The 15720-nt window shown below is 43.8% G+C and overlaps 1 protein-coding gene across 1 annotated transcript in view; it reads left to right on the forward strand.

Annotated features, from left to right (window-relative positions):
- The first annotated feature begins 1557 nt into the window (after window positions 1-1557).
- Window positions 1558-15720, forward strand: part of DDX10 (DEAD-box helicase 10) — a 278111-nt gene continuing 263948 nt past the window's right edge. Inside the window, exons 1-4 of the mRNA XM_058686692.1 lie at window positions 1558-1847; window positions 10491-10551; window positions 11540-11670; window positions 13632-13790. Of these exons, the coding sequence (XP_058542675.1) occupies window positions 1662-1847; window positions 10491-10551; window positions 11540-11670; window positions 13632-13790 (537 nt within the window). The 5' untranslated portion in view covers window positions 1558-1661. The remainder of the gene's footprint in view (window positions 1848-10490; window positions 10552-11539; window positions 11671-13631; window positions 13791-15720) is intronic.

Genomic DNA, 15720 nt, shown 5'->3' on the forward strand with positions numbered 1-15720 from the left:
GTTCTCTGCTGTCAGTGAGGAGAACGCTTGGGATCCTCTGTCACACCACCCTCTCTGACCCTCCCCTGCTTATTCTGTCCATAAATAAATAAATAAATAAATAAATAAATAAAAATTGTGGTAAGATAAAAATAAAATTTGCCTCTTAAACCATTTCTGGGTGTATCACCGTTCGGTGGCATTAAGTACATTTGCATCATTGTGCTACCAGTCAGTCTCCCAGAGATGTTTTCATCTTACTAAACAGAAACTCTACACCCATTAAACAGGAACTGCCCATTTTCTCCTCACCCTGGCCTCTGGCACCTCTGATTTTGACTACCCTAAGTATCTCAGATAAATGGATTCATACGGGATTTTTTCTTTTGTGACTGTCTGATTTCACTTACCATAATGTCCTCCAACTTCATCCACATGGGAACATTGTCAGAATTCCCTTTGTTTTGAGGGCTCAGTATTATCCACTATTCCTGGATGGACACATGGGTGGTTTCCACCTTTTGGATATTAGGAATAATGTTGTTATGAATGTGGGTATGCGAACATCTCTTTCAGATGCTGCTTTCAATTCTTTCTTGCATATCCAGAAATAGAAGTATTGGATCATATGGTCATTCTGTTTTGAATTTTTTGTGGATGTGTATGTATTTTTAAATGGCCTCCCTTTATAAAGCTTTACCCTCCACCATATCTAGTGACCTTGGGTTGGGGGAGGAGATTCTCCAGTTCACAGCCCCACTTCCCAACCACTTTCTGTCTGGGGAGTGGGCATGTGTTGGGGGTAGTCATCAGGCTACGCGGGTTTAAAAAATAATTTGAAGGTGCGAACACTCTACATGTCAGCTTTGAACCTACTGTTGTCCACGCTACAGCTGTGCCCCCACCACCATCCAGTGTATACCTATGCGCACTCTAGGTAAATGTGTCAAAAAAACTAATTCACTGAAGGCCAATTCACTTAAAATGATTTATTGCAAATAACTTTGTTTTTAATTCTTTTAGTTTTCATTTTGCCTTCATAGCAAATTCAGTTCGACTATGCTTCAGCTCGCTGCTGCAGCAGCAACTGAGTCTGAAGGGCCGGAAAAAAGGGAAAACCTAGAGGGACAGTAGAATATAGAATAATCATTTTTTTATTCCTAGGTTGGTACTCTGCAGAGGAATATTTGATTTTTGGGCAAATCTTTCAGCTCCCTGGGCCGAAATATGCAAAAAGGGGGATCACAACTGTAACTCAGATTGAGCACGTGTGCCCGTGTGTGCGTGCCTACGCGCACGCTCGCTCACGCTTTGCCAAGGTAAACCCAGGGCAAGCGTGTATTAACAGCCAAAAAGTGTTAAGCGTCTGACGTCACCATAGTAACAGCAACCGTGCGCATGCGTCCATTTAAAGGGCCGGCGTGCTCCTGGCGCCGCTAGCCCCGCCTTCTTCCTCAGACCGCTCCGCCCTGCGGAATCCAAATTGCCAATCACCGCCCACTTTTTCCTTGCAGGCCAAGGCGCGTGCCCCGGTTTCAAAAGCTCGGGGGCGGGCTCTGGGTTTCGCGCACGCGCCGTCTCCCTCTCCCCCACGCTGGTTCCGCGTCGCCTCAGAACCGTGCCTCCGCCTGGCCTGAGGTGTCTCGTGTCTGGGGGCGGTCTGGGCTGTCGCCGCCGCCGCGATGGGCAAAACTGCCGACTGTCGGGGCCCGGAAGGCCGGCCCGACCCGGTGCGGAGCTTCAACCGTTGGAAGAAGAAACACAGCCACAAGCAGAGCCAAAAGAAGCAGTTGAGGAAGCAGCTGAAGAAGCCCGAGTGGCAGGTGGAGCGCGAGAGTATCAGCCGCCTCATGCAGAACTACGAGAAGGTGGGGCGGGGGCGCGGGGTGGGCGGGCCGCGGGGCTGGGGGGTACCTGCGGCGACCGGCCACCTATCCCGGGGGCACGCCGTCGGTCCACCGGGCTGCAGAAGGGAGGAGGCGAGAGGGGCCCGGAGGAGGCCCCACGGGGGGTCACCTGGGTGCCGCAGACCCGGCCAGTGGACCGTCCGGGCCGCTCTTCTGCGCGTCACGCCGTTCCTGATGAAGTGATGGGAATGCACTTCGGAGTAAGGAGAGGAGTAGTGAAACAGTTACTCTAATACTCACAGTAATACCCACCACGGTGGTGGGAATCATGACCCCTAGATTTGGAGCCGCTAACCCATCCATAATAATACCAATTACTTACCTGGAACTGAGGTACGGGTCGTACTCCTGTCGTACAGATGAGAACAGTGAGGCTCTGAGGAGATAAGGAGTCTGTTTTTTTTTTTTTTTTTAATTTAAAACAATTTTTTATTAAAACAATTTTTTAATGTCTATTTTTGAGAGAGAGAAAGAGAGACACAGAATGTGAGAGGGGGAGGGGCAGAGAGAGCCGGAGACCCAGAATCCGAAGCAGGCCCGGGGCTCTGAGCTGTCAGCACAGAGCCCGATGCGGGGCTCGAACCCACGGACTGTGAACCCCGAGATCATGACCTGAGCCCAAGTCAGAGGCTCAAGCGACTGAGCCCCCCAGGTACCTGGGTAAGGAACCTGTTTTAAGCTCCCTTGTTAGTTGGTGGTGTGCGATTGGGACCTAGACCCATGTCTTTCCAGTTCTAGAGCTTTTCCTTTTTAAAAAAAAAAAAATTTTTTTTTAACGTTTGTTTATTTAAAAAAAAATTTTTTTTTTAACATTTATTTATTTTTGAGAGAGAGACAGAGCATGAACAGGGGAGGGTCAGAGAGGGAGACACAGAATCTGAAACAGGCTCCAGGCTCTGAGCCGTCAGCCCAGAGCCCGACGCGGGGCTCGAACTCACGGGCCGCGAGATCATGACCTGAGCCGAAGTCGGCCGCTTAACCGACGGAGCCACCCAGGCGCCCCAGAGCTTTTCCTTTTAACTGTCATGCCAGGTCTGCATCCTGCATCATCGGTCTTCGTTCATCTCGTTTTCTCTCCTTAGGTTCGTGACCCCATCCAAGAATTGACTTAGGGAAAGTTGGATTCCGGGTCTATTTCTGGCACCTGCCACCCCACATTGTTGTTGATGTCCCCAGATGAGTATCCCTGTAGTTCCCATTTTGACCTCTTGTCCTCACTGTGGCCCCCCCCCCCCACCCCCGCACTGTCAGTACCCCTTCTTCCCTTCCCCACCCCTAAATCCCTTCTGTTGGCCTTCACCCGCCTCACTCACCCTCTCAGTGATTGCCCCCTTCTAGTGAGGTATAATCAGGGGTTTAATATGTGGGACCTTTCTGGAATCATGGTCATCAAGTGTCATGCTGGTATAGCTTTCCTTTAAGCGACCCTTAGGTCAACGGTAAGATTAGATAGATAAACTTTATCTTTGTCTGGGTTAAGGTAAATGGTGATTGGATCCTGGCTTTTGACGACCAGACGAGTGACTTTGGGCAGGTTACTTATTCTGTCAGCTTCCCCTTTCTTGTCTTTAGAAGGCATAGTAACATCTATAAGTTGTTGTGAGGAGTAAGAATGCGTGTGAAGTGTTCTGCCTGACGCCCGATACACATAAATGTATTCGCTGTTAAATTATTACTACTATTGCTGATGCACAGCACTTCAAGAAACCACTGTAAACTACCGTTAGATGGCATTTTAGAGTCTTGATCTAACTAGAATTGCTTAGGGGCTATATAGTCTCAGCCCTTCTTTATCCTCTTCCCTGCTGTGTAATCCCAAGGGTTATTCCTGGGGACTGGTGACTCCTTCTTGTATTCCATCCACAGTTCTTCTGAGTTCATATTCTTTTTTTCTGACCGTGCTGGATGTTTTTACCTGAGTGTCGTAGGATCCCTTAAAAACACAAGTCCAAAACTGAGCTCATTATCTTTTATTTCTAAATTCACAGTCCTGTGTATTTGTTCCCTATTTGCCACTCTAAGAAATTATTTTCTCATAGTTCTGGAAGCCATAAGTCTGAAATCCAGTTCACTGGCCTGAAATCAAGGTATCAGCAGGGCCATACTCCCTCTGGAGGCTCTCAGGGAAAATCCAACTTCTTTTTTTTTGTTTTTTTTTAATGTTCATTTATTTCTGAGATAGTTGGAGACAGAGTGTGAGTGGGGGAGGGGCAGAGAGAGAGAGGGAGACACAGAATCTGAAACAGGCTGTAGGCTCTGAGCTGTCAGCACAAAGCCTGACATAGGGCTTGAACTCATGAACTGCAAGATCATGGCGTGAGCCGAAGTTGGACGCCCAAACAACTGGGCCACCCAGACGGCCCAGAAAATCCCACCTCTTGCTTCTAGTTTCTGGTGGCTGTTTGTATTCCTTGGCTTGTGGTTGCGTTCAGTCTGTGCTTTGGACAGCTTCCCTTCTGTCCTGTGTCAAATCTACTTCTAACCATTTTATTTTTATTTATTTAAAGTTTATTTATTTATTTTGAGAGAGAAAGGGAGTGATTGGGGGAGGGGCAGAGAGAGAGGGAGAGAAAATATCCCAGGCAGGCTTCACACACTGTCCCTGTGGAGCCCAACACCTTGTTCAGTCTTATGAACCATGAGATCATGACCTGAGTCGAAATATTTTTTTTTTGAGAGAGACAGAGCATGAGTGGGGGAGGGGCAAAGAGAGAGGGAGACACAGAATCTGAAGCAGGCTCCAGGCTCCTAGCTTTGTCAGCACAGAGCCTGATGCGGGGCTTGAACCCACGAACTGTGAGATCATGACCTGAGCCGAAGTCGGACGCTTAACCGACTGAGCCACCCTGGTGCCCCAATGGTCAAATACTTTAATGTGTCAACATGTTCTTCTCTAGTGGAAGCATAAGTTATTTGTGGTCAGGCAGACCTGGCTTAAATCTCACTCAGTTTGGGTATTGACTAGCTAGTTTCTTAATATTCCTGAGTCTCAGTTTCTTTCATTCAGCAGAGATCACTAAATGTTACAAGGCTCAAATGATGTAGCCTGTGATAGGCATACGTGAAAGAACAATTTGTAGTTTTGTGAATTGGCCTTGGTCCTTGATGCTTCTTGTCCTGGTACTTGATGTTTCCACCGTTTGCAGTGAGCACCCCCATTCTCTCACTCTAGGAATACTTGCCAGGATTTAGGATTGAAACTTCTCTTCCCAACCTCCCCAGGTAGAGTTAGGGTTGCTGTCTGTAACATTTTGTATACACTTTTGTTACAGCATTTATCACCCGGCTGTGATGATTGGTTTCTTTAACTTCTTCGTTAACTCTCCCACTAGACCATGAACTTCAAGGTCAGAAACCATGGATACACTCACCTTTTCGCTTCCCAGACACTGGTAGCACAATGGTTATCCTGGAATAGGCGCTCAGTGTTGACATGTTGTTTGGTGCATGAGGACCTTTTCCAGATTGCTTTATTCTAGTTGGTAACATCAGTCTATTCTTTTTGGTCTTTTGTTTTAATTGTAATTACTAACATTTATGAAGCTTTTTACATGTTATTTTGCCATATTGTCACAGTAGACAACATCATGAGACTATTTATGTTATATGGGTGAGAAGCTTTAAGGAAGAGCAAGATTAAATAATTTCTGTAAGGTTAAGTAGCTGGTAGTGAGAAACTTCTGACTCAGGTTAGTCTAGGACTGATGCCAGACTCCAAATCACAATACTTTACTGCATTGTACTGCATGGATGTTTAAATTCTAATCTTTTCACTAAATTGAAGGAGTAAATTTTTCCTGTAAGTATTGCCATGTTTTATTATTTTTTTTTACTCATAGAAATATTTTCTTAATATTTTGTCAAGAAGGAAATGCACTGTGAATCGAATACCAGGGCTAGCCGTACTAGAATACCAGCAAAGCAGATTGTTACTGTCCAGGTAACTAAGGTTCAGACCCTCACTACAAGCTGCCTCAGATGATAACATTTGTGCATAAAACTTTTCTTACAGTGTGTTTACAATACAGGGGTGCTGCTAGGTAGCCTCTCTGGGAAAATACTGGACAATTTGATTCAGAAACATTTTGTAACAGTTTGACAAGGCACTTGTTGAGGCCTAGGTCGTAAAAGATGGGAAAAAATACATGTCTTTGTCTCTAGGGCAGAGAGTTGGTACCTATGTACAGTGCTGTGGAGTTAGAGTGGTGTAATTATGGGGACAGAAGTTGATTTATTCTGTCCCTGCCATTTCTGGCTAGGTGAATTAGAAGAATATGTTTACTCTGGGCATGCTCCCCTTCCTCCACGTGGTTGCAGTCTCAGGCCTGGCTTGTGGAGCTGAGTGTGAGCTGGATTGCAGCCCCTATACCTCAGCCTTTGTAAATTTTTTTATTTTTTTATTTTTTTAAGTAGGCTTCATCCCCAGTGTGGAGCCCAACTTGGGGTCTGAACTTATGACCCTGAGATCAAGACTTGAGCTGAGATCAAGAGTCAGACACTTAACCGACTGAGCCACAGGTGCCCCTACATGCCTTTGTGTAGGGCGCAAACCGCCCAGCAGTTTGTGGTGACCGTGAGTGGAGCAGCTTTGAATGATGTGTTCTCCAGATAGAAAAGATGGGCAAGAACATTGTAGGTCAAGGGAGCAACACAAGGATATACAAAAAGATGTGAAAATAAGTGATATTCTCTGAGGGGGAGATTCTCCTTGAAGTGTGGTATGTGTTCCCAAGCTGGCTCCGGGAGAAGAGGGGCAGAGGTGGATTGACAATGGTTTTGGAGGCTGTAGTAGTTAGAATAATGGCCTCCTAAAGATGTCTGTAGCCTAATCCTGAAACCTGTGAATAAGTTACATGGCAGGGAGTATCTGTAGAAGCTGGAAAAAGCAAGGATAGGGATTCTTTCCAATAGTCACCAGAAAGAATGGAGCCCAGCCATACACTGTAATTTTAGCTGTGTGAGATCCATTTTGGACTTCTGACTTTTCAGAGTTACAAGTTAATAAATTCACATTGGTTTAAGCCACTGTTAATGGTAATTTGTTTCAGCAACCATAGGAAGTACATACAGAGGCCATGTTTAGAGACTTTATTATTTTTTTTGTGTTTTATTTAAAAAATTTTTAAAAAAATGTTTATTTTTGAGACAGAGAGAGACAGAGCGCTAGCAGGGGATGGGCAGAGAGAGAGAGAGAGAGACAGAATCTGAAGCAGGCTCCAGGCTCTGAGCCGTCAGCACAGAGCCTGATGTCAGGCTCGAACCCATGAACCCATGAGATCATGACCTGAGCTGAAGTTGGACGCTTAACTGACTGAGCCGCCAAGGCGCCCCCATGTTTAGAGACTTTAACCAAAAATAGTAGGCAGTCTCTGGGGGCAAGTAGAGAGCATACCCAAAGGCTGTGGAGGCTGAGATCAGGTCAGAGACTGTTAGTATAGTGTAGGTCTTAGATCTTCTGACAGGCAAATGCCAAAGTGGGATTAAGTGAATTGGAGATTTTTTTTTTTTTTTAACATTTATTCATTTTTGAGAGACAGAGCGTGAGTGGGGGAGGGGCAGAGAGAGGGGGAGACACAGAATCTGAAGCAGGCTCCAGGCTCTGAGCTGTTAGCACAGAGCCTGATGCGGGGCTTGAACTCCTGGAACATGAGATCATGACCTGAGCTGAAGTTGGACGCTTAACCGACTGAGCCACCCAGGTGCCCCAGTGAATTGGAGATTTATTGGGGGGAAGTGTCTGTGCAAGTGAAAGAGAAGGAACAGAAATAGGGAAAGGAGGGAGTTGGAGGAGCCATAGGAAGAGACTCAGGCTGCAGCACAGTCTAAGAAAGCTTCTGTTGATGGGGCGTCCTAGAGCTACCGTTGCCCATTAAGGGAATCTCCTGTCCTGCAGGAATGGGTCTCTGGTTGTCCTGCTGCTAGGGAAGAATGGTGCTATCACTGGTAGATCTGGAGGACCGACCGCTGCTGGGGAGTCAGGACTGAGTGGCTTATCCCTAAGGCCACCCTGTAGGGGTGTGTGTTGGGGGTTCTGAGGGAGAGTTGGGGATTGAAGCTTGTTGAGAGAGGTTGGAGATCTTTGTTTCAGTTCCCCTGTTGTCACTGCTGCTGAATGACTCCATCTGTGCACCTGGGATTCTTTTAGACTTGCTTTGAATCAGCTAGTGCTGTATAGGAGGAACCCTGCATTCTAATGTAATTTCCCCCCTATAGTCAATCAGAATTTGGGCTGGCTTGAGGCGGATTGCTTTTCTTGTCGTGACTGCAGTGGGTGGAGCATTCCAGGATGTTCTTACACTTACTTTCTTCTCCGGCTTTGAGGATGTGGAAGCATTATTTGCTTTTGTGAGAAACATGAGTAGTGAGAAGAGAGTTGCAAGAAGTATAGGAAGTAGTTGAGTGGTGTCCACCCTGCTTTTCCTTCCGCCCCCTCCAGCTTTCCCTGGAAAGCTGATGAGAAGTCTGGGACAAGTACTGTCACTGGAAAATTGTTTTCTGATTTCAGAAGAGTGATACAGATTTCAGAGGGAGTGTGAACATTGGAAGACAGGAGTGATTTTTTAAGAAAAGAAACATCTGAAGGGAATGGGAGAAAATGTTATTTTGTTTGTAGGACCCATAGCAGACTCTGTGACTTCTAATTATTCCTTGGATTGTAACAGAGTTTTCTTTTTAAAAAATTTTTTTTTAACATTTATTTATTTTTGAGACAGAGAGAGACAGAGCATGAACAGGGGAGGGGCAGAGAGAGAGGGAGACACAGAATCTGAAACAGGCTCCAGGCTCTGAGCTGTCAGCACAGGGCCTGATGCGGGGCTTGAACTCACGGACCGTGAGATCATGACCTGAGCCGAAGTCGGACGCTTAACCGACCAAGCCACCCAGGCGCCCCTAACAGAGAGTTTTCTAGAACAGACTTGACAACCGTTTTCTGTAAAGGGCCAGATAGTCAATATTAGGCTTTGTGGGCCACATGACCTGTGTCACAACGGCATAAGCAACACGTAAATGAGTGGTTGTAGCTGTGCTCCAGGTTAACTGTTTGCAAGAACAAGCAGCAGGTGGATTGGGCCATAGTTCGACTCCTGTTCTAGTTCATGAGTTGAGTACAGATTTCCTTCTGTTTCTTTGACTTTTTTCTAAGAAAATGTTGTAAATGTTTATGGCTGATAAAGTGCTGGAACCGTTTTCATTTTTCCAGACTTTCCATTTAGGAGGGTTGACAGACTAGAGGGAGATGTGCAGCATTTCCTTGGAGTGGCCCGCTGTGCCCGGGCTGTGTCTCTGGTGGAGGATGAAGGTGTGTTGCCCGTCTGGCTCCTTCTGTAGGCATTCTATTCTTTGTGAAAACAGCTTTTTAGCTGATCGTACCACAAGTGCACATGTGGACTTCACCTAATTTTAATGCTGTGTTTGGGAGATTGACCTTCTAATTGGGAGGTCAGTTGGCCTAATTTTAATGTTGTGTTTGGGAGATTGACCCCTTGATGGGACAAGATGTTCTAATGAACTTTTCTCTCTCTCATGTGAGTGTACTGATTACTCCTCTTTACTGTTCTCTGGAATGATTTGTGGGAATCAAGGCAATGTTTTAATACTTGTGTTTGCAGCATGTGAGAACAGAGACTAACCATATCTGGGCTGCTTTAAGAATCTTGGAGAAGATGATGTGTAGACTGTAAAATGAAATAAAAGCTGTCATCCCTTTACTGCCTGGAGTATAATTTAAATAAATGAACCTTACAAATGCAACTTTTCCCTTTTGTGAATCATGAATAATTTGGCAGCGTATTCCCAGACCTGAACAGGAGTTCCTGCTTTCAGCATCTGTAATAAAATAATTCTCCTGAGTAACCGAAATGAAATTCAGAAAATTGGGTTTATGCTAATGAAGAACATCAGTAATGAACATTTAGATAATGTAAAGTTAAAGGGCAAAATGTTACTTATTGTGGCTTCAAAGCATGACAGAGACATTTCCTCTGGTTATTGTTAAATAATGCCCCCTCCTTTGCTATACCCCCGAATGAGGAGTTGTCTGGTTGGATTTTGCATGCCATTGACTTATGGTTAAAACTTGAAAAGGTTTGTGATAACAAGATACATTTCTCCAATTAAGTTCAATCATTTCTCCAAAGTGTGTAAGTAGAAATGTTCTCATTGTGCTCTGTGGCGTAGAGTCCCTTTGCTCCTTATTTCTTAAACTGATATTCCTTGAAGGATGGTCTGAAGGTAAAGTTTCTTCCTAAAATTGATGTGCTGTTGACCTACCATATTCTTAGAGGTGAAGGAGGGTGGTGGTGGTGGTGATGGTTGTGTGTGTGTGTGTGTGTGTGTGTTGAATGAATGAGGTGTTTTTATTTTTAAACCAATTTAAATTGTTACAAGTTTATATTTTTGATTCATGATAACTTCCTTATGGTGTATTTCCTTCTAGAAGGAACATTGGTTTTTAATTAGTAGTGATGATTGAATTCAATCCTGTAGTACCAAGAATTAGCTGGACAGCACAATGTAGACAAAAAATGGTTTTGTTGTAAGACAAATGAATTATATAGTATGTTATTTTACCTTAGCTGAACAGTCTCCTTGTTCTTTTTTCAGATAAATGTAAATGAAATTACAAGATTTTCAGATTTCCCTTTGTCCAAAAAAACATTAAAAGGTAGGAGGATGGTAATCTTGGGACATGTTGGATTTCTTGATGTTTTTTATAAACAGAAAAATATTTAGAGTATTTAACCTGAAAAAGATCATTTTGGCAAATAATTTTGATATCTTGAAGCTTTAACACCAGGAAACAATATTAATTCATTTGAGTTTTACTGATGTGTCATTCTCATCTCCTTTCTGTACTGGTTAAAGAGCAGTAGTGAAAAAACAAGATGCCGTAGCCTGTCAGGAATTAAAATAAAATCCAATTATGTTAGTTAAAATGAACAAGAAAACAAAAGTGATGTCTTTTATATTAGTGTGTCAGGGCCACCAGAACAAAATCCCACAGACTGGGGGGCTTAGAAGAAATTAATATTCTCACAGTTATGGAGGCTGGAAGTCCAAAGATGGAGTTGTTGGCAGGTTTAGTTTCCTTTGAGAGCCATCGTGGAAGGGATTGTTCCAGAACTCTCTCCTTGGCTTGCAGATGACGACTCTCTTGTGCATCTTCATGTGGTTGTTCCTCTGGGCAGTCATACCATTGGTATCTCTTTTGTGTCCAGATTTCCCCTTGTGAGGACACCAGTCACATCAGATCAAGGCTCATTTGAACTTAATCATCACTTCAAAGGCCCTCTTTTTTTTTTTTTTTTTTTTTTTTTTAGTGTTTATTTTTGAGACAGAGAGACAGCATGAGCAGGGGAGGGGCAGAGAGAGGAAGACAGAATCTGAAGCAGGCTCCAGGCTCTGAGCTGTCATCACAGAGCCTGACATGGGGCTCGAACTCACAAACTGCAAGATCATGACCTGAACAAAGTTGGACGCTTAACCGACTAAGCCATCCAGGCACCCCAAAGGGCCTCTTTCTGAATACGGTCACAGTCAAAGGTACTGGGTGTTAGGCTTCAATGTAGGAATTTTAGGGGGCGCCGTTCAGTCCGTACTACTGTTTTGTAGGAGTTTTCTACAGTATCACTTTCCTCCCTTCTACACGGCAGGTTTGCAAGAAGCCCAGTACCGTTTGGTAACTGAGATACAGAAGCAGACTATTGGATTGGCTTTGCAAGGGAAAGATGTTCTTGGAGCTGCCAAGACAGGATCTGGCAAGACTTTGGCTTTCCTTGTTCCAGTAAGTAGTTTATTCATACTGGGTCAGGTCCTCTATTACGTGATTTTATTTTACTTATTTTCTTATTTATTAATTTAAGCAAATGTTTGTTTTTGAAAGAGAGAGAGACAGAGTGTGAGTAGAGGAGGGGGAGAGAGACAAGGAGATACAGTTTTTTTTTTTTTTTTTTTAACGTTTTATTTATTTTTGAGAGAGAGACAGAGCATGAACGGGGGAGGGGCAGAGAGAGAGAGACACACAGAATCGGAAGCAGGCTCCAGGCTCTGAGCCATCAGCCCAGAGCCCGACGCGGGGCTCGAACTCACGGACCGCAAGATTGTGACCTGAGCTGAAGTCGGACGCTTAACCGACTGAGCCACCCAGGCGCCCCAGGGAGACACAGTTTTGAATCAGGCTCCAGGCTCTGAGCTGTCAGCACAGAGCCCAGTGCAGACCTTGAACCCACAGACCGTGAGATCATGACCTGATCATGATCAAAGTTGGATGTTCAACTGACTGAGGCACCTAGGTGCCCCTAAACCTTTTTTTAATGTTTATTTATTTATTTTGAGAGAGAGAGAGTGCACACAAGCAGGGGAGGGGCACAGAGTGAGAGAGAGAATCTGCACTGACAGCGCAGAGCCTGATGCAGGGCCTGAACCTGTGAACCTGAGATCGTGATCCAAGCTGAAATCAGGAGTTGGATGCTTAACTGACTGAGCCACCCAGGCACCCTGTTATTTATTTATTCTAAAAAAAATGTTTATTTTGGGAGAGAGCATGTGCGTGAGCAGGGGTAGGGGCAGAGAGAGAGAGGGAGAGAGAGAATCCCAAGCATGCTCCACACGGTCAGCATGGAGCCCGATGTGGGGCTTGAGCCTGTGCGCTGAACCATGAGATCATGACCTGAGCCAAAACCAAGAGCCCGATCCCCAACCAACTGAACCACCTAAGTGCCTCTCTGTTATATGATTGTAAAGCATTCTTTGCCTAGGTACAAATCATTATGGAGAGAGTTGTTTCCTATTGGATTCCCCTGGCTAGAATGCCACTTTTATCAGACAGGGGCCCCCAGCTGTCCTGTTCTCCACTATATTCCCTCCATCCTAACGCGGTGCCTTGCACATGGTGGACGCTCAGTAACTTGAATGAATGAATTACCTTAACCAGCCTTTACATTCCTGAAGGATATGGATGTTCCTGGGTGGCAGGTTTGGATGGTTCTACCCTATTGTAGGACCACGGAAAGGCCTCGGAGGCTGTTTATGCGCTTATGCTTGTAAACCTGCCAGTTTCATTTATATTTGCTACTTGTTGAGGATAAAGCTGAAATATGCTCACTTAGATTGAATGACTCGTTGAAAAATTTTCCAGGACGTTGATATCTGTCCTTTTGAGCAGTAAAACTCATAGGAGTTTACTTCTATCTCAGTTTTGCTGTCGATCTCATAATTTAATTCCTACAAAATAATTGGCTTAGAAAAATCACATTTGAGTTTTTGTCCCAAGTATTGAAAAGTTGTTTTTATTTTTCTCTTAAATTCAATTTTTCCTAACAATGTCTGCCCACAACTAGAAAATTCAGTGACTATATAATTATAGTAACTACACGGATGAAAGTTTATTTTAATGTGGTTTCCGTTTAGAAAATGGTGACAGATATTTTTCCAAAGTGTGTTTGAATAGTTTGAGGGCTGTACATACCTTTCATCGATTGCCATTCTTCTCTGGGCAGGGCTCTGGCAGCAGCTGAGCTGCCAGGGCCTGATTTTCCCTTCCCTCTATGACTTGAGGGATCTGGTGGCTGGAAGAAAAAGAAAAAAAAAAGCAAAGAATTTCATTTTGCTGATTGGAAAGAACTTGTGACTGGTGTGTCTTCTGCTCAGAATGTGCCTTTGATTTGGAGGAGCACGGTTGGCTTAGGAATCAAGATGCCGCCTCCTGAAAGGACTTACTAAATATAATTTGCTGTCTTTTTTGAGGTGTTGGAAGCCTTATATCGTTTGCAGTGGACCTCAACAGACGGGCTGGGGGTTCTGATTATATCACCCACAAGAGAACTGGCCTATCAGACTTTTGAGGTTCTCCGAAAAGTAGGAAAGAATCATGACTTTTCGGCTGGTCTCATCATTGGTGGAAAGGTTTGTCCTTTGTCTTGTCCTTCTTTTTTCTATAACGTATATTGGGGCACTGTTGGCAGTGGACAGGAAAGAGGTGGAGATTTCATCTAAACAGGTAAGCTGGCCTCCTGGTGTGGTGACTGTCATCTAGAGTTCTGGTTATCAAATTTGAAGGTTCAGAAAGTCCATTTTTTGAGGGTATCTGAGTGGATCAGATTCTCTGACACTAATACACTTTAAAAAACCTATAATTCTTTTTGTTATTGTACCTGGGAAAGGTACCATTGGAGTATGTGGGCTAGTTCCTTTTAAGAAAATATTTAAGAGATTGAATAATTCAGATCATTGCTTGGTCAGCAGCAGAAAAAAGACAGGTTTACAAAAGTTTTTAAAAAATTTTAATGAATTTTTTAATTGAAGTATAGTTAACACATAATTGTCTTAGTTTCAGGTTACAGCATACCATTTCAACAAGTCTGTACATTATGTGTGCTCACCACAAGTATAGCTAGCATCTGTCAGCATACATGCTATTGTAGTACTATTGACTATCTGTGACTTTCATCCCCATGACTTATCCATTTCATAACTGGAAGCCTATATCTCCCACTCCCTTTCACCCATTTTGCCCATCCTTCTTCCCTCTGGCAATCATCTGTTTGTTTTCTGTATTTAAGGCTCTCTTTCCGCTTTTTTGTTTTGTTTTGTTTTGTTTTGTTTTTTGATTTTACATGTAAGTGAAATTACATATGGTATTTGTCCTTCTCTGATTGATTTCACTGAGGATAATCTCTGGGTCTGCCATGTTGTTTGAGATGGCAAGATCTCATTCTTTTTTCATTTTTTCATTTTTTTAACGTTTATTTATTTTTGAGAGAGAGAGACTGAGTGTGATCAGTTGGGGAGGGCCAGAGAGAGGAGACAAAGAATCCGAAGCAGGCTCCAGTCTCTGAGCTGCCAGCACAGAGCCTGGTATGGGGCTCAAACTCATGAACCATGAGATCATGACCTGAGCCAAGGTCAGATGCATAACCGACTGAGCCCCTCTCTCTCCCTCCCCCTCTCTCTCTCTCTCTTCCTTCCTCTCTCTCTGTCTCTCTCACTCACATACACACACCACATCTTCACCCATTCATCTATTGATGGACATTTGGGTTGCTTTCAGTGTCTTGGCTGTTGTAATGCTATTGTGAACATAGGGATGCATAACTCTTCGAATTGGAGAGTGTTTTTTTTTTTTTTTTTTAATTTTTTTAATGTTGATTTATTATTGAGAGACAGAAAGAGATAGAGCATGAGCATGGGAGGTGCAGAGAGAGGAGGAGACACAGAATCTGAACCAGGCTCCAGGCTCTGAGCTATCAGCACAGAGCCCGACATGGGGCTCAAGCTCACAAACTGTGAGATCATGACCTGAGCCGAAGTTAGATGCTTAACCAACTGAGCCATCCAGGCGTCCCTGTTGACAGTTTTTATCGTGAATGGATGATGAATTTTGTCATGCTTTTCTTGCATCTATTGAGATCATGTGATTTTAATCCTTTATTAATGTTGTCTATTGTGTTGATTTGCAGATGTTGAACTGTTCTTGCATCTGTGGAATAAATCCCACTTGATTGTGGTGTATGGTTTTTGAAATGTATTGTTGGATCTGATTTGCAAATATTTTTTAAATTATTTTTTTCCATAATAATAGTTGTACTCTTTAATCTCCATCCCGTTTCCCTCATCCTCCTATGTACCTTCCCTCTTGTAACTATCAGTTCCCTATAGTTAACAGTCTGTTTCTTGGTTTATCTCTTTTTTTCTTTGCTCATTTGTTGTTTCTTAAATTACACGTATGAGTGACATATGGTATTTGTTTTTCTCTGACTATTTCTTTTAGCATAATACTATATAGCTCCATCCATGTCATGCAAGTGGCAAGATTTCATTCTTTTTTATGGCTGGG

The sequence above is a fragment of the Neofelis nebulosa genome, chromosome 10 (genome assembly GCF_028018385.1).
Source record: "Neofelis nebulosa isolate mNeoNeb1 chromosome 10, mNeoNeb1.pri, whole genome shotgun sequence".
Classification (NCBI taxonomy): Eukaryota; Metazoa; Chordata; class Mammalia; order Carnivora; family Felidae; genus Neofelis; species Neofelis nebulosa.